This window comes from Camelus bactrianus, chromosome 24, assembly GCF_048773025.1.
Source record: "Camelus bactrianus isolate YW-2024 breed Bactrian camel chromosome 24, ASM4877302v1, whole genome shotgun sequence".
NCBI lineage: Eukaryota > Metazoa > Chordata > Mammalia > Artiodactyla > Camelidae > Camelus > Camelus bactrianus.
This window is the reverse complement of record NC_133562.1, coordinates 236,807-262,227: the sequence shown is the minus strand read 5'-3', so window position 1 is coordinate 262,227 and position 25,421 is coordinate 236,807. Positions and strand designations below refer to the sequence as shown.

Below are 25,421 nucleotides of genomic sequence, written 5' to 3'. Positions count from 1 at the left end.
CATCTTAATATACTCAACTGGAATTTAGGGTTTCAAGATTATTGGGTTTTTACTTAACCTTTTGTATGGTATGTTTATTTCTCTCCTCTTGTTACCAGTGGAGAAAAACAAATCACATCTCAGAACCACTCTTGAAATGGGTTTATTTTAGGTCAGAGTAGGAATAAAATATCCTGTGGAGCTTTTCCTCAGAAAAAGGTATTTTCTGCTCTCGGGTTGTAGTCTAACTGGGATTGTAGCAAGACGCTTACAGGTGAGGAGATACGCTGTTCCCGGCAGGCACAGTTACTGACATTTACCAGCGACCGTCCTGCTTAGTCTTTGCTCGCGGGGCTGTCGTGCATTTTATTCGGTTAGGTCTTGGGCCTCTGTTACAGGTACTGAAATAAGTCAGTGCGACAGAAGATCCCTGAATTTTTCAGTTGTAGACTTTCCAGGTCACACATCCCTCGCCCAATGTCTGTAGGCTGGCGGGCAGCCGTTCCGGTTTACATGGTTCTAAACTGTTAAGATTTGTTGCTGTTCATGCGTGGAAGTTGCAGTTTTCAGCCAGTGGTCCTCGCGCTGGCCATTGGAGCCTCGCAGAGGGTCCTGGCCTCTCCACACGGAAGCCCCTGGGACCCGTGCCGGAGACGTTGCCGCCCACTCCAGCCCAGCTGAGCCGCTGCCTGTGACGATGAACTTGGAGTCTTGATTTTAGGTGGGATGCTCCTGGATGCTGCGAACCGCTGCGTGGTGTGCATGTGAGGGCCCGCAAGCGCCGTGCACCGGGCGGCGAGGACGGCTGCTAGGCTGCGCACGAGATGAAGAGGGCCTTTCTGGGGCACACAGGGACCAGCAGGCAGGAGAGGGGTGAGGGGGGTCTCCTCATGGACCTGCGTGGGTCCTTCCTTGGAACAAGGCGGAGCCTGGTGGGTTTAGGGGCCAGCGGCAAGCCTGGTAGGGACCGGAGTAGAGGGCAGGCCAGCAGTCTGGGAAGGGCAGGCTGTAAGGCTCTGTTGGTCACGCTTGGGAATCACACGTTACACCGCAGACAGTGGTAAACCACAGTCAGTTTCCACCCAGGAGAGCCCTGAGCGGGGGTGTCCTTGAAGGTCAGCCCCGGCAGTGTGAACAGAGTGGCTGAGGGGTCAGTGGGCACCAGGGTGGCTGCGTGTGCAGGTGAGGAGTATGGACGATCTGGGACGACCACCCCTTTTGCTCTGAGTCACGAGTGTAGAGAAGGAAAAGGCCAGGAGGAAGAATTTTTTTGCCTTTAATTGAAGTAGGGCTGATTTGCAATGTCATATTAGTTCCAGCTTCAGTGACACACAGGTGTCTGCTCTTCCTCAGGTTCTTTTCCATGTAGGTTGTCACAAGATACTAAGTCCCTGTGCCACACAGTAGGGCCTTGTTGTTTATCTGTTCTGTACATAGTAGTTAGTATCTGCTAATCCCAAACTCCCGATTTATCCCTCCCCTCCTTTCCCCTGTGGTGACCGTAAGTTTGTTTTTCGTGTCTGTGAGTCAACTTCTGCTTTGTAAATTGGGTCATTTGTTTCGCTTTTTTAGAGTCCATATACAAGCAATGTCATACGCTCTCTGCCTCTGATGCACTTTGCTTAGTGTGATCGCCTCTGGGCCCATCACATTGATGCAGAGGAGGAATTTGTTTTTGATGTCTTAAAGTTGAATGTGTTTGTGGAGTATGCGAGACTGAGCCCACTTCCTGAGGCTGTCCAGAAACGATTTGGAGCTTAAGGAAAGTGTCCTGAGCCGCAGTTACAGATTTAGGGCTATCAGCACCCAGGTGGTTGTGAAGATGTCTCTGCAGCGGGGGTGGAGAGGCCTGACACTGGGGCTTTGGGGGTTCCTCGGGGTGCGGTCTGAAGAGGTGGCCTTCCAGTGGGAAGAGTTCTCCACGCTGGTCTTGTTCTGGTCTTTCTGACCCCACCTTACCTGTCTGTAATGTAGACCTGGGTGAAATTACTTTACTGTGGGGAGAGAGAGGTTAGACACATGATGCATGTGAAACAGCATTAAAACACACAGATTACATACAGATATCAGTTATTTTGAAATATTATTTTAAATGTCCATCAGAATTTAAAAATGCCCTCAGGGTCTCCTGTAAGATGGAGTGTTTGACAGCTTGAAGTTCTGTGATTCAGGGCGGCCTGGGGGAGGTCTGGGGCTGGTCCCCTGGGAGGCGGGGACTGGAAAGGGGCAGAGCTCCCGAGCTGGCGGGATGTGTGCCCTTGTTACCCAGGGGCAGGTGCAGTGGGGCGCCAGCTGTGGCACTGCGTGGGGCAGGCTGGAGGCTCTGAGACACCCTGGCCCTGCTGACTGTGCTGCTGGTGTGTGCACAGTGGGTGCGCAGCCAAGTGCCGCTTTCTTTGTGGACGCTGGGAGGGCTTAACAAAGTTCCCTGAGTCTCCACGGGCAAATCCACAGCAGGGAGCAGCGTTTCCAGGCTCTGACAGGTACAGGGTGGATTACAAGCACCGATGAGTCGTTTGCACCTGTGCCAGGGCTTTGTCAGTCCCAACTGCTGGGGCAGCTCCTGTTCCTTCTTGTCTCCTTGGGGAGTAATAGCTCCTTGTTCATGGGAAGCTTCAGGCAGGGTTTCCCCTGTGGGTGTGGACCAGGCCAGAGGGTGGGCTCGGCCCCTCACGGGCGGGAAGATGAGATGTATTCTCTTGCTCAGAAGTTCTCCAGTTTCAGAGGCAATGACCAGGAGCCAAGCTCTCTGTCCTTTAATCCCACCAAGTCCTTCATAAACAGACTCAGCCTGCCTTCCTGCCAGTGGTCTGTGCAGGTGGTGAGCCTCTGCCTCCCTGGACGTGGGATAGCAGGGTGTTTATTGTCTTTTGAGCAAATGCGGAAATCCCTCATTCTTCTCCATTTTCTCATCACAGCACATGTGGCACCAGCTTCTGGGGCTTTGGGAACCTAAAAAGCTACTGAGTCTTAACACTAACTTGTGTTAAAGTTTGTGTGTGACATACATGCATGTATAAATAAATATATGTATAGTTCTGCCTCGTTGGAATGAAAATGTGTATCACAGACTGAAGTTTTCTTTGGCTGCCTGCAGCCACAGGCCTGCATACGGTGAGCTCTGTTATTTGTGTGCTGACTAATCAAAGAAGTGATTTTCCCCCTTTACATTTTTATAATCAGAAGATTTTTTTTTTCAAGTAAGCTTGAACATAATTCAGTGATTTATAGTTGAATGCTTTGTTCATATTTTAATTTTCAAAAATTAATGTTACGGTTTTTGAAGAAAGATATGAAATGTATTTAAACAAACTGAAATAGCTCCCTTTTTATATATAAGGAAAATGGAGATTTCTTAAAATAGAAAATCAGTAACTTGCTTTTGAATAACACACTGACATTTTCTGTGGTTTGAAACTATTTTGTGGGTTCAGTATTAAAATAAACAGTTTTGTATTACTTTTGTATTACTCTGCATATTTTTAGCAGAAATATAAAGTCTGTTCTGTTTTCTCTGTATATTTTTTTAGACTAGGAATTTTAAGGCTAGCCAAGTTATTTCCTTTTAATTGTAGAATTTTTCAAAATTCTCACTTTTAAAGTGGCATGTTCACATGAGATTCTAATTCACTAGTATTGGGGTGACCTGCTGCCTGGTCTGAAGTGGACCATCCCGGTTGGTGAGGGGACCCTTGAGAGAGGGTGAGTCACCTGCTGAGTGTGTGTTGGGAGGGCCTCCACTGGCTCTGGCCCCACATCTAGCCTGCTTTGAGCCCCCTTTCCTGACGAGCCCTGGAGGCCTACAGGCCCCTGAACTGGCGTGCCAGCCCCCGGCTGCATCTCCTGCTGATGGGAGTGGGGCTTTGCAGGCGGTCCAGCTGCCCAACCTCCATCCCTTCCTTCAGTTCCCATGGAAACAGGTTGCAGGGAGACTGGCACTGTGCTGTCTTTGCCCTGTTCTGGGATCTGAGGTCTGTTTCCATGGGAACCAGCAGGGAGAGGGGAGGTGGTAGAGTCGCAAGACTGTTTTCAGTTTCAGCGGTGGCTCCGTCCTCAAGTGCAGCTCTCCTCTGCCCAAGTCCACCACCGGGCTCAGGGCCCAGGTGCTCTGCGTGTGGCTGGGCCTCACAGGGAGGCAGAGGAGAAGGAAGGGGGAGAGAGGCGCTCGGGACACCCTTGAGGGAGCCAGTCACCTCCTTTTCTCCCAGGCCACCATTTTTAGGCATTGGTTTGCTATTTAGATGTCATTTGTAACTTATTTCTTGTATGGTTTTATTGAACATAATTAACGTTTTTATTCAGAGGAAGTGAAGAGACGGCTCATCGCAGTTGGAGCGGTTTCTCTGATGCGGGGAGTCCCTGCGGTTGATGGTGTGGTTGGGTGTTGACTCTCGAGTGCTGGGTGGGGCGAGGGCCTTGTGGGCGAGCAGCAGGCCTGCGTCAGGCGGTGGGGAGGAAGGGGGTCACGCCTGATAGTGCCCTGTTTCCATAATTATTGAAGTCCAATCTCGTGGGTTCCTCCGAGGAGTGATGTTTGGCAAGTGCCCTTGAGATGCTCTGCCCCGCTCCCCGCATACAGCCCAGTGGTCGGCTGACCACGCGTCCACACACCTCCCGAGGGTCTGTCTCCCTGCCCTTCCTCCCTGCTCGCGCCTGAGCTGCGTTTGGAGGGCCTGCTGGGTGCTTGGGTGCTGCATCTTTGTGTGCTCTTCACGTGTTTTCTCACTCACTCAGCCCCACTGCCTCACAGCCACGTGAGTGCCGTGTGCGTGACAGCTGGGGAGACTGAGTGCAGAGAGTGTGGTGGCCGCTCTGAGCCCCGGCTGTCTGACCCCAGAGCCGTGCTTGCTCCTCTGAGCGCAGCACCACCGTGGTCCAGCGGCTGGGTCAGTGCCGAAGCAAGCGTGTCATTCCCACTCCTGGCCTCTGCAGCATGTCCTCTGACCCCAGCCCTATAAACAAGCAGCTCCTCGCTCTTTGACATTAGTCTTGTGTATTTACTTGTGGTTATTTTCGTATTTCAAATTATTTATCAATATACTCAGTGTTTCAGTTAAAACAGGCAAAACTTAGTCCTGATGGCTGCATGCCTCCTCTCAGGACACTTAGGGGAACCCTCGCCTAGAGAGTTTGCTTTCCTGTGAGGAACACAACCAGATCCTCGTCTCCCTCTTAGGGGGAGTGGGGACGAGCGATGCTGTGGCGTGCCATGCTAATGTCGCCTCCTGTCCCCTGCGGGGCCTCTGTCCTGCCTTCCACGGACGTCTGAAGGAGCTTCCAAGGGCTCCACTGCAGAGCAGGACAGCTCTGGAGGGGAGGGGAGTCATCTAGGGCTGGGCTTCGAGGGGAAGAAGAGCTGAAAGGAGGTGCTGCTTTAAATGCGGAGAAGGTCGCCTGTCAGGCTGGCCAGGCCGTGGAGTGCTTAGATCCTGAAAGGCCCCACAGACACTGTGGCTGACTTTGGCAAGTGATGGGAAGAGGAACAAGGGCTCCAGATTCTAAATTTGGTGCTTAACCTTTCCTTCGGCTGCCAGGACCCTGTAGTTTTCTTGGGTGGTTTCCTCGGAATTCTCTCTTCCAGAACAGGTGGTGGACACGTGGGACAGGCGGATCATTCACTCAGCATCAGGGATGCACACTGTTTGGAATGGGGTGGCTTCTGCAGCCAGGGAAACCCTGCTGACTGCTGACTCTGGGCGTCGGGAGGGCCAGTTCTGTGTTGCAGGAGGCATGTTTCCCTGAGGGGACGCTTGGCAGGACACACGTACCTCCTGTGGTGCTTCCATGAAGAGCACCTGCACTGCCCTTTGTCCCCAGATAGCACAGGTGGGCCTGATGTACCCTTTCTGCTCAGCTGGAGGCCTCGGGACACAGGGGCAGGCGTGTTGTCCCGTCAGCCAGGTCCGGGCAGCCTTTCCTGGAATCCTCTGCCTGTCCACACCTGCTCTTCGGGACAGACGCAGAAGACATGATGTCCTGTTAGTGTGTCCCTGATGGACGTGGAGTCCACATGGACACCGTGCATCGGGTGGCTTGGCGCCCTGGGCCCTCACCCATGGGCGTCACTCTTCTGCGTGGCCACCACTGCGGTGACATCACGTCCGGGGGCCAACCTCAGACTACCATCTTGTGTTATGTCCTTGAGTTTCTCTGGTCGGGTTAAGTTGTTCCTTCAATGCTGACAGGGCTGAAAGGGTAATGTTCCCAGGATGGGCGTGGCTCAGATGGCCGCCTCACTGGTTGGATTCCGAGTTGTTCTTGAAAGGTTGGTCTGCAGATGATCTTTCAGCTCTCCTGTGAGAACTGTGGTTTCTCCAAGGTGGCTCTAGGGTCCTGATCTTCCTGAAGGGTGTGTGATGCGCGTCCATGAGCTGGGGTGGCCCGGGGTAGAGTGGAAGTGCATGTTCCACAGGAATGTGGGTGGGGCTGTACCTGTGTCCCCTCTGCTGGCTGCCTCTGCACAGGTGAGCAGGACTTCTCCTGAGTCTCATCTTGAGAGGCGTGTCTGCCAGAGCGCAGTAGCAGCCCTGTGTGACCCACCAATGCACCTGCGTTAGATTGAGCACTGGTGTCTGCTGGCCACCGGCTGAGCCTCGTGGCCCAGGTGCCGGAAGATGCCTGCCCGAGGCTCACACACGTCTCCTTTCTCCCATGTCTGTCCCAGACCACAGGGACTCTTTTTTGGAAATATCTAAGAAGAATATTATTGGAGTACTTTTGTCCACCACTACCCACCTTCCTGAGTTGTAATACATTATAAAGTGGCACGCTTTCTTTTTCACAGGGGAAAGTGTTTAGAAAATGAATGTGAGAGACAGGAGAGAGCTACACCACGAGTGACTCGGCGCCCCCTGCGTGTCTGACTCTAGGGCAGGTGTGGGGCTGGCAGGAGCCGCGCACGGGCCTGGGGCAAACCTGTGCTCGCACAGCGACTGCAGTTACCCAGCCTGCATTTCTGCAGGGTGCCTCGGCTGTTTCACGGTGGGTCAGTTCTTATGAGCTTTTCAGGTGTTGGTGGCTCTCACACCTCCTGTCACGTGGATAGGCCCTGGATTTACTGAGCTGTGGGCTGGGAGGGGTGCAGGCCTTGCAAAAGCTTGAGAAGTGCACGCGGAGAGCTCGAAAGGGCATTGCTGGACAGAGGGGACAAACCAAACAGGGAGGGCGGGGCGGGTTGGCCCCTGCTTGACTCTGCTCTGGCAAAGAGACGTGAAACCTGGCTCACGTTTATTTACTAGTCTACTGCTGTTTTTAAGAGTCGATATTTCAGTATGAAAATGTGAAAAAAAGTTGACTATCAAGAGATTCTTTTTCCTTTTAAAGGAAGTGTTTTTTGGGTCACTTTTTTCTCTTTTATTCTACCACATTTCATACAAAATACCTCACCCACACATTTTGTTTAATTTTGTACCCTCTCCCCTGTTTCTCTCTGTTACTAATTTTAGCTGACATAGGATGCTTATGACCTTAGGTTTTTATCAAGAACTCAAAACAAAAATGAAGATGAATGAGCTGAGGCAAAGTGAGGTGGACTGGTGTCTGTGCCAGGTCAGGTGAGGTGGAGCAGGTGGGCCGGGGGTGAGTGCTGTGTACCTGCCCCTCGGTAGACGCAGACTCACTCTGTGAGGAGGCGCCATTGTTGCTTCCACTTTGAGGGTGAGGAAACAGAGGATCAGAGTAGGGAGGTACCTGCCCAGACAGCACACTGCCAGGACGAGGTGAACCTGAGTCCATCCGACTCAGAGTCCGGTCTTTTGTCCTCTGGCCTGTTTGGGAAGCTCTCCTTCGAGCATGTTCAGACGGTGGAGGGTTGGCCCTGCCTGCGCTCCTGACGCCTGTCCTGGGCCTCCATAGGGGGCGGATGCCTCCAGCCAGCAGCCTGGGCCCTTGGCGCTTTGTGGGTGGGTGCAGGGCAGAGGTGACCAGCCGAATCGCCAACGTGACTCAGTGCCGTGTGACCCGCGTGTCCTGGGTCCTGCTCCGTGCCCCTGGTCAGTGCCCCGGACACAGAGATCAGGAGAAGCTCCCATTAGAGGTGACTCTGCGGACAGAGATCGAGAGTGGAGGTGCTGTGGGGACAGGAGCTGGTTTCTCTGGCTCACTGTTGCCTCCCCAGCACCTGAAACAATGCACGTGGGGGTAATGAGAGAGACCTCACAGAGAGCGGGAGGTCAAGGGAGCGCCGAGGCGTGAGTCAGGTCGGGGCGCAGCCGCCCCGCTGGGGACCAGCCGCATTCCTTCCTGCTGCTCTTGCACCCCTTTCCCTTGGGGGCCCCTCTTTCTTGGCCTGCTTGCCCACTGTAAGCTGACTCCATCTGAAGATGACAAGGTGGTGGGGAGTCCTGGGTGTGGAGCCCGCCTGTGCTCTTCCCACCGGGCTTCGGCAGGTGACCTCTGCTTGGCAGGCATCCCCTCTCGAGGTGACCGTGACTTGCTCAGACTAAGTCGGGGGACTTCAGTCAGTGCATGTCCACCCGAGGACTCTCTGTGCCAAGGCCCCGCCCTCCGGGACTTCTGGGCGCGCTGGTGCTGTGGACATTAACCTCTGGTGAACCTGCCTGGGCAAGTGGACTTTGTCTCAGGACCTCCTGAGCCACACGGTGTGCCCAGGCCCCTTTCTTGGCCTCTCCCTCTGGCCGGTTGGCGTCCACGGGAGAACGTGGGGCCAGGGCCCAGACTGACACCTGGTTCCGGCCCAGTTTGGCCTTCATCCCACAGTCCCTTAGTGCATTTCCTCTCCTCCTGGGGCCTCAGTCTCCCCCTCCATGAAATGAAGGGGTGCCGGGCGCCCCCCATGGCCTGCCCCGCTCCTAGGTAGTGTGAGGAGACAGAAGGGACAGCTTTCCTGCGTAATTGCCTTAGTCTGGGCACAGCCCAGACTGTAAACTCTTTAGGCTTTATCATGTGTCGGATTTGCTGAGGTGACATCTTGCAGGACGGACCACTAGGACTGCCACTTTCCCTGTTTGCCTCTTGTGTGCGTATTTCAAGAAAGTGTTCTAGATTTTGTACTTGCCTCCTGAGATGGTGACCTCAGTCCCTGAGGTCCATCCCGCCATCCAGGACTGCAGTATCTCCCAGCCTGTCTGTGGACTCTCCAGCCCGAAACACAGAAATGGAAAGTAGTGAGAGGGGTCTGTCCCAAGTGCCTGTGCAGATTCTCTGTGCGTGTTCGCTGTATCCTTCTTGTGCACATCTGTCCCGTCTCCCTGAACCACAGACAGGGGCCCCGGGGCGTGCTCAGATCATAGGGACCTTGACTTCATCACACTGTGGGGCGCAGAACCAGTGATGAGCCTGGCTGCGGGAGGAATGGGGCCTGAGGCTGGCCGCCTGGCCAGGGTCCACATATCCATCCAAGGTGGAGGGCTTGTGTGGAGGAAGCCCAGCTCCGTGGAAGCACGTCCTCAGGCTTCTTTGACCCTTCCCCTGCCTTTGGTCTCACTCAGAGTCTGGTGCCACTTTGACCTCTGATGAACCTGCTGGCTGTTCATTTTTTTCCAGTCAACAGCGCAGCACAACTCTGACTGTGTTTACTTTTATTTTGGGGGTTTTGCAGCAGTGCCTTGGTTTGTCGAGTTAGGACCATCCCCCTACGGCTCCGGCTCCTTCCTTCTCGCCTCTGGAGGGAGGGAGCGAGTGCCGGTCAGACAGGCGGGGCCTGGCAGCCTGGAGCCACGCTCTGGCTGGCCGTCACCCAGGCAACCGCCACGCAGCCAGCAAGGCAGTCTGTCCGGGTTGAGAGGGAATAAAAACAAAACTGCAGTGTTTATTCTCTACGCATTGCACTTTTAAAAATGTGACTAGATTTTGATAAAAGGCCATTTCCTGTCTGTTGGGTTTTGGTCTCTGTGCCCAGCGTGTGACTCTGATTCCTGAGTCGTGTGTCTGTGTTCCAGAGCACTTCCATGAAAGGGCGATGTGTTGAACGCAGTTGAGTTTCCCCTCCTCGGTGATTCTAGGAGGCTGCGTGTCGTACAAGTTCTTGGGAACCAGTGGTGAAGCAACCATGTTCCACAGCTTACTTGGTTCGGTTTTGTGGGCATTCATGTTTTAGAAGAAGCCCCTTCCTGTGGGGTGTTTTTCCCCTTGGTGTGCTCTGTTTCCTTAGTGACTGTTGCTCTCTTAGGGAAGGGACTTAGTGACACTTTCCAAGTGCAATGTTGAATTGATGTCTCTCCTGGTTGTTCCAGCCCATCATCCCAGTGTAAATAGGGCGTGTGTGTGCGCGCGCCTGTGCACACACAACAGGATGGTGGTGGTGTGCTTGCAGCGGGGGCTCGTGCATGTGGTTCAGGGTTACCCTGTGATCTTCCGTCCTGGGTAAGTAGCCTCTTTCTGTTCTTTCTCTTTTTCCCCCTTGGTTTTCCTGATTTGAGTATGACCAGGGTTAACCTTTTTAGGAAACAACCTGCGATTCTGGAGTCGCAGATTGGAAGGAGGGACCGGCGTCAGCCCCACACCTCCTGCTCAGTAGGTCTGGGCTGTTATTCGGCCTCTGTGGGGTTAGAGTGGTCTTTGCGGTGTGAGAGGGTACAGACCCGAGACCCCCACGGGCCTCTCCTGGGCACGTTGCTGTGCAGCGCAGGTGCGCAGGGTCACCTCGCACCCTCCCTGGCTCACTGTGACCAGTGGTGGTAGCCAGAGCCCTGTCAGCGCAGAGGCTCGGAACCAGAGGTGGGAGTAGCCTCTCAGCCTGGGGCCACCACCTGTCACTCAGGCCTGGGGCGGTGGGCTGGGGTGCCGGGGGTGTGTGTGCCCCTCTACACACCGGCTGCCTTGGCCCACTCATCTGTGCGTCCTGTAGACTCCTGTGTACTGAGTGCCTGCCTGGCACAGGTGGTGTCTTAGGTGCTGAGGGCCAGTGGAGGAGCAGCCAGTCACCGCCTGTCTCATGGGGCTTCCAGTTGGGATCCTGCTTCAGCGCCAGGGCTGGTTGAGGGACGCCTCTGAGACTAGCCGGTGAGGGCACCTTGTGAGCAGGGCCCGCGAGGGTGGAGGCAGCAGGGCAGCGATGGGCACCGTGTTCGGCTTCTCCGCTTTCCTGCCAAGTCGTGGTTGGCTGCCAGGCAGTGAAGGCAGACATGCTGTGGCTCTGCTGACCTGGGCCCCAGCCCTCGCCTGTCCCCAGCGTGCTGGTCATCTGCACTTTCCCACTGAGCCCCGCTGGTGCCCGGCCCTGGTGTGGATGGTTGGTCCCTCCCTGATCAGCACAGTCCGTAGATTCTGGGGGCCTTTTCCTCTCTTTTGTTTATCTTTCTGGAAGGGGTGTCTTACCTGTGTTGTTAGCAGTTAGGAAAGCATGGGATGGCTGTTCACAGTTTAACTTGAATGTTGCTCATAAGGAGGCTCCCAAGTGTTTCATGAAGAGGGACTGTGCCCCTTCAGTCTTTGTTGGGAATGGCACGTGTCCTGCCCTAAAAGTCCAGGCCAAGACCATGCCTGAGACCTCAGAGCGAGCTGCTGCAGGCCTGCCACCACGCCTCTCTTTTAGGAGAAGCCCAGCTAAGCGTTGCTGAGCATGACAGAGAAGCGAGGAGAGTTTGCTGTTTCTTTTGCTTCTGTCTGCATCAGCCTCAGTCTTGCCCGCAGCCACTTGAAATGTATAGCTTGGTTTTTAGAAGAAGTCATGTAGCGTACCTTTTGCAGTGAAACAAGATGATCTAAACCAAACCCCACAATGAAACATCAAGACCTCACCACACTTTAGTCTGTCTGAGTTTGGAGAAAGAGGACAAACACAGTCCAGCATTTCTGGGCATTGACAGCGTCACAGGAGAGAGTACAGGTTGTCAGGCTTTAGGGCAGGCAGGCTTTTGTTTTCATCTGGCGGTTCAGTCCCCTGACAACAGTGCATGTGGTCCTTGACTCCAGGAGTTGCCGTAGGACTTTGGGATGCTGGGTGTCCGTGCCTTGTGAGTATTGGCCATTTGATGGGGAATTTTTAAATTTAGAGGAAGAATATTTTCTCACATTTTCAAGGACTTCAGAACCACCATTTATGTAAATGATTTTAATTAAAATTTTCACCTGTTGGTTGAAGTTGAGGACCCCTGGGCTGACTTTGGTGACAGGTTGCTACTGCAGGTACACGAAGGCAGTGCAGCTGCATTTTCTTACGATGAAGGTGCTTCGTTAATGAATTAGGTCTTCCTTCTACTTAGTCTGTGTTAGTGATGTTTTACTTTGTTACCTTACATTTACAGCAACAAGAAGATTTTAACAGAGGGTTCCTGTCTGTTATGTGCTGTTTTCTTAAATTTTTTTTCTCTGATTTGTGAAAGAGGAATAAGGTTACATTTCCTACAAACTGGTTGTAAGTTGGTTGGAATGAGGTGATGATAATCACTTTCTCCAGTACCGAAGATTCACGTTTGGAATTCTGCTCATGTTAATTTTACTCTTGTGTAATAGAATGACATTAAAGTATCTGGAAAGTGTTGTGTCAAATGCTTTTATTATTATGGAATATGTAATATGCATGGGCCAGTTTATACATTAAGTTTACTTTTCCGTTCTGTTGTGTTTTTTAAATTTTTTAAATTGGGGAGGTAATTAGGTCTGTTTATTTGTCTATTTATTTAACGGAGCTACTGGGGTTGAACTCAGGGCCTCGTGCATGCAAGGCGCATGCCCTACCCCTGAGCCGTGTGCTCCCCCTCCTTCCTGTTCTTTTAAAGAAATTAATACTGGCCTTTGTTCTCCCCCTTAAGAGTCGCTTTTTAAAACTGCTCAATCCAAGTTCTTACTGGCCTGCTGACAGCAGTGGGTGTGAACCCCAGACCCCACTTCTAAGACCTTGGGAACCTGCTTAAGAAATAGGTTTCCTCTCCAGGTGTCTGGCCTGGAGTGGCCTGGGGGAGACCTGTAGAGCAGCTCAGAGCAGCCAGCCTGGTCTGGTTCAGGATGCAGGTGCAGCTTCCGCTCCGCCCTTCACAGGCACCAAAACTGGTGCTGCCCCTCCCCCACCCCACAGTGTGGTCACGAGCAGGCTCTGGGGCTTTTCCTTGTCTTTTTTGGCCTCTGTGGGTCTACTGAACTTCGTGTTCTGCGGGTCATCAGGACAGTGACCTCTCTTTCTAATTTCAGCAGCGGGAGAGAAGCACAGAGAGCTGCAGATGAGACCCTCCTGAGCCCCCTGGAGTGGCTGAGAACCCTGGAAGGATGCTGGCTGCCGGGCGGCTCTGGGGGCCCTCCCTATGAGGTGGGAAGCCCAGGGTCGGTGGGACAGCTTCCTCACTTCTGGGCCCACTATGGCCTCCGCATTCTGGTTGGACAGCTGACGTGACTAGTGCGAGGGTGACGCTGCCAGACTGGGGCCACCCCAGGTGCCGCCTGCTCCCAGGGTCCAGAGCAGGCAGGTGGGAGTCAGATGCTGCCAGGAGCCAGGTGGGCATGCTGAGATGGAGGTCACCTGAGGCCCTTGGACGCTCCTTGTGTCGGGACAGCGGCGAGTCGGAGTGCGGGTCTGCAAGAGCAGCATGCAGGAGGCTGGCTTTCCGGCCACACACGCGTTCACAGGTGAGAACCGTCCGCGCTTCACTGAGAACTTCAGTTCAGCGCAGCTGAACTAGAACTGAGACTAGACTAGATAAAGTACTAGACAGCTGTGCGAAATGAATGTGCACCTGCCTGTAGGTCTCAGGGCCACTTGGCGTCACGGCTCAGGCTGCTGCGTTACTGATTTTGACAGAATTGTGCCACGTCCTCCTTCTCTGTAAAGAGAAATTTGAAACAGCATTTGGCAGTTCACTATTCTGCTATTGCTCAGTCATGGGGCACACGCGGTATCCTGTCAGTCGTCAGTTCTGATAGAAACCTGTCACTTGCAGAATGGTGCCCGGGGGTGTGTCTGTGCAGAGCTGGGGAGGCCCGGAGAGAGTGGTTACTGCTGATGGGTGACCTCTCCCTGCGTGTCTTTAGTTTTCTTCCTCAGGTGCACTCGTGTGCAGATGGGGGTGGGCTGCCTAGAGGCTCTTAGAGAAGCCCTGTGTTGCTCTTGGACGTGGATCTGCCCCCGCCTGGTTTGCTCCTTTCCAGGGACCCACTCAGTCTGGCTGGTACCCCCAGAGCCAGGGCCTGCACCACCAGGCTTTTGAATTTGGGTCCTGGTTCTTTGGTTCACTTAACATCCCACTAACTCTTTGGGGCTCTGGCTGGCCCCTCATTTATAAAATGGGGGCCATAAGGTTGATTCCTCGTGGAATCCAAGGAAAACATTTTTATGTGAAAAGAGGTTTTTAAAAAAAATTTTTTTTTTTTAAAGAAGGATGGTAGAAAATATACAAGGATTGACTGTGTTCTCTGGTCCTGTGAGTCCTACAAGTTTGTGGCTCTTCCAGTTTTGTGTGGAGGGCAGGTCAGGTTGCTGGGTGGGCCGGGTGAGAGCTTGCAGCTCTGCCTCCTCCACTGGCTGGAGCTCTGCTCCCTGCCGGTCACAAGCGTGTTTCCTCCTCCCTTTGCTTGTTGGAAAATCAAGATGGTCTCGTGCAGCTCTCACAGAAGAACCAGGAGCCGGCGGGCCAGTTTGCCTGGTCCAGTGCTTGCTGCCGGCCCTCTCAGCATCTGCACCTGGAGCAGGGGCGCCTCCCTCCTGGGGGCCGTGCTAGGGAGGGTCGTCCCTGGGTGGGCACAGCCGTGACCCCACCCTCCCCTGGCACCACTCATTTGCTGTTCGCGTGTTGTTTGACTCTAGTCTTATCCCAGGGCAACTGAAGACTCTGTCTTAGTCTCCGGAATTGAGCTGCACGGCTTCTGCGGGTTCTCGACGCTGATGCAGAGAAGTCTTGCCTTAGTTGTCCTGAGTGGTGAGGGGCGAAGGCATTTTTTCCTAGGCTTTTGATCAATGTGTCTGTCTTATGCCAGTAAATAGCACACTGTTTCCAGTGCTAAAGCTTTGTAATGTAGTTTGAAACCAGGGAGTGTGATGCCTCCAGTTTTGTTCTTCTTTCTTAAGATTGCTTTGGTTGTTTGGTGTTTCTTACCCAACTATAAGATTGGTCCTGTTAATTCTCATAAAAACAGGATGGAAAGCCCACCAAGAAGATGATGGCTTGTGTGGTATTTACTGGCATAAAAACAGACACATCGATCAGTAGAACAGAATGGAGAGCCCAGGAGTAAGCCCACACACACACTGGTCAGTTAACTTACAGCAAAGGAACTGAGGATATAATGCAGTGGAGAGAGGATAGTCTCTTCAGGAAACAGTGCTGGGAAGATTGGATAGGCACACGCAGAAGAATGAAGGTGGGCCACTGCCTTACACCGTGTGGAGAGATCAGCTCAGATTTGGATTAAAGACTTGAATATAAGACCTGAAACCATAAAACTGCCTCCTAAGGGGTCTCCCTTTAAGATGTTGTGGTCCCCCTGTAGAGGAAGGAGCTGTATCCACCCACTCCCCACCCATAACATACATGTCTCATTTATGACTCTTTACCAAGAGGGATCTAAACCTTTGGTATCCAAATTGGTGATGTTCCAAGCAGTGGTCACTTTAAGTCATACATACATTTTGCTGGAGAGAGAAAGGGCGCCGTGTGCTTAGATTCATGTGGCCTCTGGTCCAGGCTGCTATGTTCAAACCCAGGTGCTGCCACGGCAGCCTGTGTGGCCTTGGATGAGTAATTTAACCTCTCTGTGCCACACTTTCCTCATCTAAGACACGAGAATAAGGCCAACGCATGTGCTTCAGAGGGCTGTTTGCAAGGTGAGTGAGTGTGTGTGGGCGAGCGCTTCTCAGGCGGCTGTCAGTGTGCAGGACAGAGTCCTTGGTGTCTCGGCAGTGCTTGACTTGATGGCCGCGAGCAGTTGTTACCCCAGGCTCGCCTCATTTACACAGTGTGGCACTGGAGGGACTTGTGCTGCTGTCAGTGGGGTTTGCCCAGAGATCTGAGGACATTTTCGGAAGAGCCGTTCCAGAGGACGTTGAGAGTGTGGGACAGGATTGGAGTCCGTGTTGTGAGCTCACGTGAATGTGTGCTGCTCTGGGTCACTGCTGGGCAGACCTCTGACCTTGGTGCCCTTTGTGAGTGGGGCTTCGTGTTCTCACATGACTGTCTCCACTGCCTTCAGTGAAGACGGATTTCCCCTGCAGTGAGAATCTGTATTACGTGTCATTTAAATGCACGTGTCTTGCTATATTTTATCATAAGACAGAAATGTACTTTCACCATGCGTGCTGCTGAGCAGTTTCGATTCTGTGTCTTTTCTGTTTCTCTTTGTCCTGCTGACGTACAGATAGAGGCACACTCCTGGGTCAGGACCCAGCGGCCTTGGTTCCCTCACTGACTTCCATTGACTTTCATGCCGGGCACTAGGCTGGCCCTGGAAATACGATGGGGAAATGACTTAAAAAACAGGAAAACGTTTAATTTAATAAAAACACTGCATAGACTTCTTCCGTGCAACATGCCCGTGTCGTGTGTGTTTGTACAATTAAGTTACTTGTGAGTGTGGAAAAGGAGGGACCCGTGCAAGACTCGGTCATTTTATTTCCATATAAAAAAGTGTCCTGAGGGTGTTTTATGACCATCCCTTTAAGATCCTGGAGGCTGTCAGGAATGTCCATTTGCACCAGGAGTTTGGGCCTGGGTCAGAGTGCAGAGGGGTGAGGTGCCGGGGGCTCTGGGCTTGGCACGGAGCCAGATCTTACAACAGGGACGGAGACGCTGCCGGCCCGGAGAGTGTTTATGGAGGGAGCCACCCTGGCGCTGGCAGCCCCCGTTGTGCTCACTTGCACTTTAACACGTGGGTCAGGACGGAGACTGTGGAGGAGAGGGGCCACTTGCTTCCCTCCTATTTCTTTGAAACACGTGACCAGCCTCGCTTTGGCTGAAGGATATATCAGGGGTAATGGATGTGGCTTGTTTGTGGGTCAGTGGTGTGGGGCTCACTCTTGGATTCACCTGTTCAGCACATTCTTGTTGAGCACTTATGTGTGCCAGGCACTGAGGCAGGTACTGGGGGTGGAGGGGAGCAAGGCAGAGGAGGCTCCTCCGCTCAGGGGAGTTACTAGTCGGCCAGGGAGACAGACAGGAAGTAAACAAGCAGATCCCATGACTTGACACAGCGGTCAAGTCATAGGGAAAATCAGATGGGGAAGGAGATGAGAGACGATGGGGTCTGACTGTTATGATGGGGTGTGCAGGGACGGCCTCGCCGACGAAACGGGGAAGGAGTCTAGGCTGAGGGCCCAGCTCGGGCGTAGGGCTCAGGGCACGGCTCTCTCCACGTCTGTGTGAGTATCTGTGAGTTTTAACCAGTGCTGTTTGCTATATATTTAGTACATTTAAATTGTGTCTCTTTTTGAATCGTTGCTTGTTAAGAATTGTCCATCTCCCAAACACTGAGTCCGCGAGAGGGACTTACTCACGTTCAGTTCTTGAACTTCAGTTTCTGTGTTTTCTGGTACTTTCCAAGCACACATTTCAGATGTGTTGATACAGGTGTGAAGGAAACAGCTGCAGGTGGTGGCCAAGCACAGTCTCACTGTCGATCCTGCAACTTGCGTGAAGACTCTGCAGGCGGGTGGGGGGAGGGGCTCCCTGTGAGGAGCTGGGTCTGGGGAGAGGCAGTGCTGTTCCCAGCAGAGGCACGGGGATGGGAGAGATGGGCGGATGGACACTGGGCTGTGTCCCTGAGGGGCGAGCGTGTCACTAGGGGCCCAATAGGGGGAGGACAGGGCTCCTCCAGCCCCCGTTCTCTTCCAGTCTGGCCCCTCAGGCAGCACCAGGGCTGTTTCTCTTGATGCAGCCTTTCAAGGTGCCTCCCCCGGCAGGTAACACCCACACTGGTCCACATTGGGGCTGATCTCTCGGCTGCTGGACAGAGCCCCCGAGCAGTCCCCAGGGCGGTGGGTCCTCATCCGGGGCAGCCGCAGTGCCAGGCGCCCAGCAGCCACGCTCCGGCCCACCTCGCTTAGCGGGAGGGCGTCTGATGCACGTTCCGTGGTGTTTTCAGCAGCGAGCACTGCCGGGCAGAAGGACGGGAGCCACGAACACCCTGCGTCCTCCTCCCCCAGCTCTCCTCCCGGGGGCTTGGCTCTTGGTTTCTTTCTGCTTGTGAGTCTCTTGGTTTCTTAGAAGGAGTCACCACAGCCTGTTGCCGTCCTCTCAAAACGAAAGCTGCAGCTCTGGCTACGGGACCGTCTGTGTGGCCTGAACTTGCTCTCGGTATAAACACCGTCTCCAGAACTCGCGGCTGAGCAGTGTGGTGCTTGCCCAGTAACTAAATCTGGATTTACAACCTTTTTAATCTCCAGTAACTCGAGCAATTTTTATAATTTAGATCTGTTTCCAAAGTGTGATTTTGGCAATACAGGGATTTTCTTATCTTAAAAGTTTTACGAAAAAATTTAAAATCCCTTGGACATTTAAGTGAAAACCGTAACTTTTGGAATGCCGAATCTCCCCGTGAGTGTTCTCGTTTATGTCAGTGCTGCTGACACTGCAGACTTTCTATAGCTCCTGGGTCCGTGCCGTTTGCAGACGCCGGTCAGCACACATTCTTTCACACGAGTGGAGGAAACACGTTTGCGGTGACCGGGGGACTCCTGCGTAATTTGAGTTCCTGACTGTTGGCCCCCAAGAATGTGGGTGAAGCGCTGGTGTCCGCAGGATGGCGGGCCCTGCTCTCGGTGCTCGTTGTAGCCTGAGTGCGTTTTGATACCTGCTGTGGTTAACAAGTTGCTCTTTCATCTCTGAGTATTTACTGAATTAAGAGCAACTTTTTGCTACCTTGTACTTCCTTAACTCATTCCGTTACTTTATCATTCTTTTATTCATCCAACGTTCATCATTCCTGAAAAACACCCCAGTGCCCTGGTCCTGTGGGGCCCACACCGGGAGGGGAGGGGGGGAACCAGTCAGAAACAGGGCTTCAGGCTCCAGGATCCAAAGGCGTATCCTCTCTCCAGCCCTGCCCGGCTGCACTGGCTGCCCCGGCCAGGAGACCCTGCACCTGCTGCAGGTCTCTCTGCTTGTGGCTTGTCTCTGGGGCACCCGTTTTCCTCTCCTCCTGTCTCCGCAGCCTTGCGCTGAGGAGGGTGTCGTTGGGTATGGCTGCCTCTGGGCGGCAGGCTCGGTTTCCCTCCTGATATGCTTGTGCAGGGCCGCGGGCCATGGCTGCTGGCAGCGCGCTCTGGTCACGTGGCCTCCACTGAGCAGGACTAAAGGGGCGCCCGGGAGCCTGCCCTTGAGACGGCGTGTGCCGCCTGGGCTGCTGCTGGAGTGCAGCCTGTCCTCGTCTCGTTGACGCCAGCAGTGTCGTGGCGCTCACACTCCCTGAAACTCTGGCAGCTGCCGTTGCTGATGTTAAGGAGAACTTGGAAAAGCCCTCTTGACTGTGTCTCCCACGCAGTGGTGACCTCAGCTGCTCCGGGAACTGAGGGCTCTCGCACTCGTCCCTTCTCACCTTCCTGTGTATGCACCATCTCGGCTCATCTGTGGGATAACTGTCCCCACGACCTGTCACGTTCCTTCTCACAGGAACCTGACACTCGGTCATTTCTGTGTGATCCTGTCTGAGTGTGACAAACGTACACACACAGGTCCCCATCTATGTTTTGTGGCTCCCAGTTTGGACACACGGTGCAGACGAGGGGACTGGACCGGTTTGTGTGCTGACCCTGCTCCAGCCGCTCGGATCATCAGGGACAAGCGGCCCTGCTGGTGCGGTGTGTGGGCCGCGGCCTGAACGTGTCACCCTCTCCACACCCTCTCTCCAGCTGCATGTCTGTGTGGAAGCACCGATTCCAGGTGGAAGGAAGAAAGCCGACCAGAGTGCGCTTCCTCTGCCCCTCCCCCGTGCTCTCGGTTCAGTCAAGTCAGAGCAGTCACTGGTGGACCCACTGCTGGATGCCGGGGCTGCAAAGGTGTGATGTCCTCTGGGCTCGAGAGGGCTTGCCAGTGGGCGAGGCAGGCAGACAGGTGATGGCAGTGTGACAAGGGCTGAACAGGAGGATGCATAGGTCACCATGGAAACAGGCAGCCGTGTTCAGTTGCGGATGGATGGGGAGATGGAAGGTCATAGGCAGCTGTCAGTAAGTGGGGGGAGTGAGTCATTCCAGGCAGGAGAGGTGGGGGGGCACCAGGCACCACGAGGGGAACTGAGTGTGCTTGAGGACAGCCTCGTGTCTGGGCGTGTCCGGCGTCCAGGGCAGTGTGCGAGGAGTCAGGAAGTGAGGTTGGAAAGGTGGTCAGGACCACATCAGGAGGGAGGGTCTCACGTATGTGGCCGACGTGGACTGTTCTGAAGGTAGAAAGCAAAGGGATGGCATGATATTTCTGATTTAGAAATAACAATTTGCTTGATAGAATAAACCTTCCTTTGTCCACCAAATGTTTGTTTGAAAACCTATTACGTTATCTGGGCCTCAGGAAGGTAACAGGAAAGAATCAGTGCCCTCCGTACATTTAGATGAACTCACATTCTAGTGATCGGGGTGGTGAGCAAACGAGAGTCAGTCATGTGATTTATGGAACGGTGTTAAGTGTTACAGGAAAGATAAAGCAAGAAACGTAGATAGGGAGTCTTGAACGTGGGTGGGAAGGGGCACATTTCTAAACAGGGTGGTTTGTTACACTGGAATATGAAGAAAGTGTGTGTGTTTTGAATGAATTCAGCGTGTGCGTCAGGACCCAGAGTCTGCCGTCTTCGTCTCTTACTCGGATCCGTTTTCTTGCTGGTTCAGGACTGTCTGAGAAGCAGTGTTGGGAAGAGCTGCCGTATGTGCTGTGAAGTAGGATCAGACCCTGACTCTGGGTCCCCTCAGTGTGTCTGCTCCTTCCGGTCACATGGGCGGTGGGACCGACTGGGGTCTGGAGAGGAGAAGGCGGGGCGTGGTGAGGGTGGGAGTGATTGTTTAGGCGGGACCAGTGGTTCTGTCTCCGCTGAGGACACACAGGACAGAGCGGTCTGCTTCAGCAGGGATATCAGGCTACAGCGAGGTGCCGTCCGTCCAGGAGCGGGCCCTGGTGCTTCCACACTGCTGTCACTGGTGACCGCCCTGGAGACCAGTCCCCTGACGTGGGCTTAGCCACTGCAATGGTGAGCAGGTCCTTGGAGCTGAGAGTGGAGGGTGTCTGCGGCCCATCCTGTCTGAAGCAGGCCGGCGGGGAAGCCGGGTGAAGGTGGAGGGTGGTTCCAGCCTGTGACAGGAGACGATTCTGAGCAGGTGCTCGGTTGGAGATCTGGGTCAAGTGACAAGAGCAGCAGGAGGCCTGGAGCTCCCGGTGCTGGGTGGCCAGTCCCACCACCCCTGGAGCACGGCTGCTGGTGCGCCCTCGGGAGAAGCGAGCAGAAGGACGGGGCGGTTAATTTCAGAAGGTAGGAATTTTATCAGCCACTGTTCCACTGCGAAGGGTGCATTTAAGACCCTGTCCTGGTTGTGAGTCATGTGGTTTTGAGGTCTCTGTTGAGGAGTTAGGCACAGGACTTCCAGAGCTCCTCAATTGGCCTGTAGTGCTGCAAGGAAAAGAAGTTCTCTATGAGAGGCCAGGAGGGGCATGTTCAGGACAGAAATTCTTACTCTTGGTTGTTCTTTTCCTTTTTCCTCTTTCACGTGGTATACGCCAGACGGTTAGTATTAGCTTGTACGTAATTAGAAAGACATTTAGGACAGAAAGTTTTTTCCCCTAACTTGGTAGAAATCGTGGGTTTTATGTTCCATTTCACAGGAGGCTTGTTGTCTGCCCTGGGTGAGTCAGGAATTCCCTTGGGGCTGTTTGCCGTCTGTGACAGGGAGAGGTCGCCCCGTTCTCCAGGGCCCTCTCGGCAGCAGGGTGTCATGAATCTACGACAATTCCCAGTCACTGAATTCATCAGAAGGCTGTGGAAGAGTTTGGAGAAGCTGCAGAGGACTCAAAATTGGGAGAAAATTCTTTGTCACTAAGAGCGAAGTGATTCTAAAATCTATTGCTGATTCTAGATTTTTAAAAATAAGAAATCAAATAGAGAATTACGGCAGAAAGAAACGCCGTTTTCTTCACTTTAAAAATCCTGACTTTAGAGAAGGGGATTTATTTATCTACCTTAGGAATTATTTAAATATTTCAGCTTTTGAAATTAAACCTGCAACTCCTGAAGGAAAAACTGGCTCTTGAGTCTCTAATTCTATATTCTACTCCAATATTATACGTCTGAAAGAACCATGAATTTGAATTTGTAGCCAGTGTTTCTGATGTTTGACAGTCTTTAATTTTTTTCAGCTTCTGGCTTAGCAGAAATACTCAACAAGTTTCACAAAGAATGGACAAAATATGAGAAGAAAACATTAAAAAAAATTCTTCCGTGTTCCTTCTCTGACTTGCGTCTTGCTCCACGGAGGGCGCTCTGGCTCTTGTGTGTGAAAATGTTGTTCAGGAGCCCTTCCTGTGGTCCCAGGGTTTCTGAAATGCCTCGTTGACAGTACAGAGCTGTAGCAATTGGGCCCTATATCCAGGAATCATCAAAATATCTGCCTGTTTTAAGAGATCAGGGTTTTTAAAAAGTAAATTAGCAAACACCAACTAAACATCCCAGTAGAGTACTGTTAGCTAGAGAGGGCCTCACACGGCGAGGGGTCTGATCTCACCAGGCAGGGGCCCCTCGGGCTGCCCGCCCCATCATTCTGAGGCTCTCCAGGCCCCCTCTGTCCTGGCCACACGCCCGGCCAGGGAGCACAGAGGTCTGGGCAGGGGCTCTGTCAGTGGTGGTGAAAGATGAGCCCAGGGGATTCCGTACACGGCCGAGGTTAGAGCCTCTCACCTGGGGGTCTTAGTTTGAAATGTCACAATAACCTGGTTATTGGAGGACCACCCCTGATGTCTGAACACACTGGGCTTTTGGATGGAGAGTGTGGTGGAGACGGTCTTGCATGGTGGGTCAGGATCGAGTTGGAAGCCTGCCTCTGTCAATACAGTCAGGTTACCTGGGACAGACCCTTGGCCAGACCGTTTCATTCCAGCTGCAGCATTAATCTGTGACACTTAATAACATCATAGCAGTTTTCCCGATAGCGCACCAGGAAGCCGACGCAAAATTTCAGTGCACTTGTTTCGGGTCAAGTGGCATGAGATGGGAGAGGTTTTTAGTGATACCCAGCTGGCGACTCACCACTGAAAAGGTTTCGATATTGATACTGATACTTCCATTATCTCAGAAGTAAGAGCGCTCTAAGCACGTGAAGCTGCTGTGGTGCATCTGGGTGACGGCAAGCCCACCCGAGACACAGGCTCGAGAACTTTGTTGCATACGTGGGGTACTCATGACAGCTGAGTCTCACATGTCCACGAGAGCAGGTCTGGAAACCGAGAGACAGCGATTGGAGAGCCTGAGACCGGAGGCTGGGGATCTGGACACACACCTGGATTTTGCCATTTGTTAGTAGTTCAGTTATGGGCAGGTCACTTGATGTGAGTCTGCATTTCCTCGTCTGTAAAACGGGAATAATAATTTCACAGGGTTCTTGTGGGCTCAGGGTAGGTCATACGTTTATTCAGCAGGTAGGTGACTCACCAAGTGCCCGTTACTCGCTGGCAGCAGTGTCTGTGTGGAGAATATGGGGAAGGAACCGCGTCTTTGGAAGAAGTCATGCGTCTTAGGCATGCTCATGTAGAAGATTCACACTATGAAGAGGGCTTGCTCTCTGATCTCCGCGCGCCCTTCTTGCCCCAGGCATTCGGCATACACGGGCCTCCGTATTGGTTGTAGGCATGACTGGGTCACGGTCGTCGCCTTGAAAATATTTTGTTACTTTGGACGGGTCTCCCTTGGACCACCTGAGTAGAGAAGAGTATGGACGTGGTTTCATTTCCCGGCTGGTTTAAAGTTCCACGTCGACTGGGACGTGGGAGTTTAACCCGAGGTCCTTTCAAACCACAGCAGTGGCTGGCTTTTTACTTGGAGTTTGACTCCGTCTCAGTTAGTGTCTCCTCCTTTCCGGTCACCGTTTCGGCAAAATTGGGGGTCCCGGCTTTTGGCTAATGTCCTTTTCATGTTTGATAGTAATCCAGACTCCAAAATTTCAGGGGCTGTAGCTCAAGGGTAGAGCATTTGACTGCAAACTCCAAAATTTCTTTTGGAAAGAAAGATAAATTCTTTCCTTGACATTTCTTTTTTCCACTAAGTTAAAAAAAAGTTCACTTCATAAATGTGATCTCAGATAGCTGGATTTAAACGCGTGCCCCTGAGTGGGGTGGGGCCTCCTTGGAGCTCCCCGCAGCCCAGGCTGTGCCCAGGGCGGTTTTCACCTCGGAGGTGCAGCCAGGGACTAGCTTTTGGTTGTGCCTTGGGGGTGCTGGCACGTTGTCTACACCAGGTTGGGGGCTGCTCCCTCTGCAGCCCCACGTGCCGCTAGCAGAGCCGGTGGAGGGCTGTGTGCTGGTGCCTGCCCCATTACTATTTGTTTGAACAGTGGATGTTAGAGTGGGAAGGACCTCAGACTTGACTCAGGCCTGTCACGCACGTTCCAAACAGAATCAAAGAGGAGTGAAGAGGCTGTGAGGGTCAGCATCAGTGGGGGTCCTGGGGCGCTTTTCCTGAGGTGTTTTCCTGCCATCTGCCCACTGAGTGGGACGTTCTATGTGTATCCGCCAGCTTCTGTGGGCGCTCCTAGGAGCGGCTCCCAGGCAGTGTAAGGTGTACAGATGTTTGTGTGCTCACGTGTGTGTGATTATGTCATCTCCTTCGTTTAAATTGACAGTGCTAAGATTGCAACTTTATCTTAAAGTCTTAGTTTTTTTATTTTTGGGGGGGGTTAGGTAATTAGGTTTATGTATTTTTATTTTATTCATTTTTAATGCAGGCACTGGGGATTGAACCCAGGACCTCGTGCATGCTAAGCAGGCACTCTACCACTGAGCTACACCCTCCCCTGTTTATTTTGTAGTCTTATAAAAGCGTATTCCATTTTCAGTACTGACCTGTGCAGGTTTCAGGTCCCCTCTTCCTTGGTGGCGGTGGGAGTTGGTTTGGGCTCCATCTTGTTCTTTAAGTCACTCACGTGGCCCTTGGCACAGGTGCTTCTCAGGTAGCAGAGAGCACAAACTATTTTTCTTTCTTGTATGACATAAAGTCAGTGCTGTCCCTTTGGTATTAAACCTGGTCCTTAGGCATGAGATGAACGAACACCAGAGAGGTTAGATGTTTTGCCCAGAGCCTCACAGCATCCTGTGACAAGTTGGAAATAAAATTTTGTAGCCTCCTTTTGTCCAGCCTGAGCCCCCGAGTCCTGCTGGAGCCTGGGCTGCTGCCGCACCCGCTCCCCTCCTCCGTGCAGGCATGGGATAACTGCCAAGGAGTTTTTCAAGCAAAGGAAGAGTTTCAAAGCTGTGACTCTGCTGGCAGGCTGTGGAAGGAGGGCACCTGTGTTACTCATTCTGTGGGTTAGAGACATCGAGTGAGTGTGTCCGCAGGCCCCGGCTGCCCCAGGCACTGAACTGTGCCTTTCACAGAGGGCA

General features: G+C 52.9%; 1 protein-coding gene across 11 annotated transcripts in view; it reads left to right on the top strand.

Moving 5' to 3' along the window:
• The window catches only part of LDLRAD4 (low density lipoprotein receptor class A domain containing 4), a 120,648-nt gene that overhangs the window by 49,871 nt on the left and 45,356 nt on the right, over window positions 1–25,421 (top strand). For all 11 annotated transcript variants that reach the window (XM_074352317.1, XM_045518945.2, XM_045518948.2 and 8 more), the window contains one exon: window positions 13,069–13,500. In XM_074352317.1, coding sequence (XP_074208418.1) covers window positions 13,461–13,500 — 40 coding nt within the window. In that variant the 5' untranslated portion in view covers window positions 13,069–13,460. The remainder of the gene's footprint in view (window positions 1–13,068; window positions 13,501–25,421) is intronic.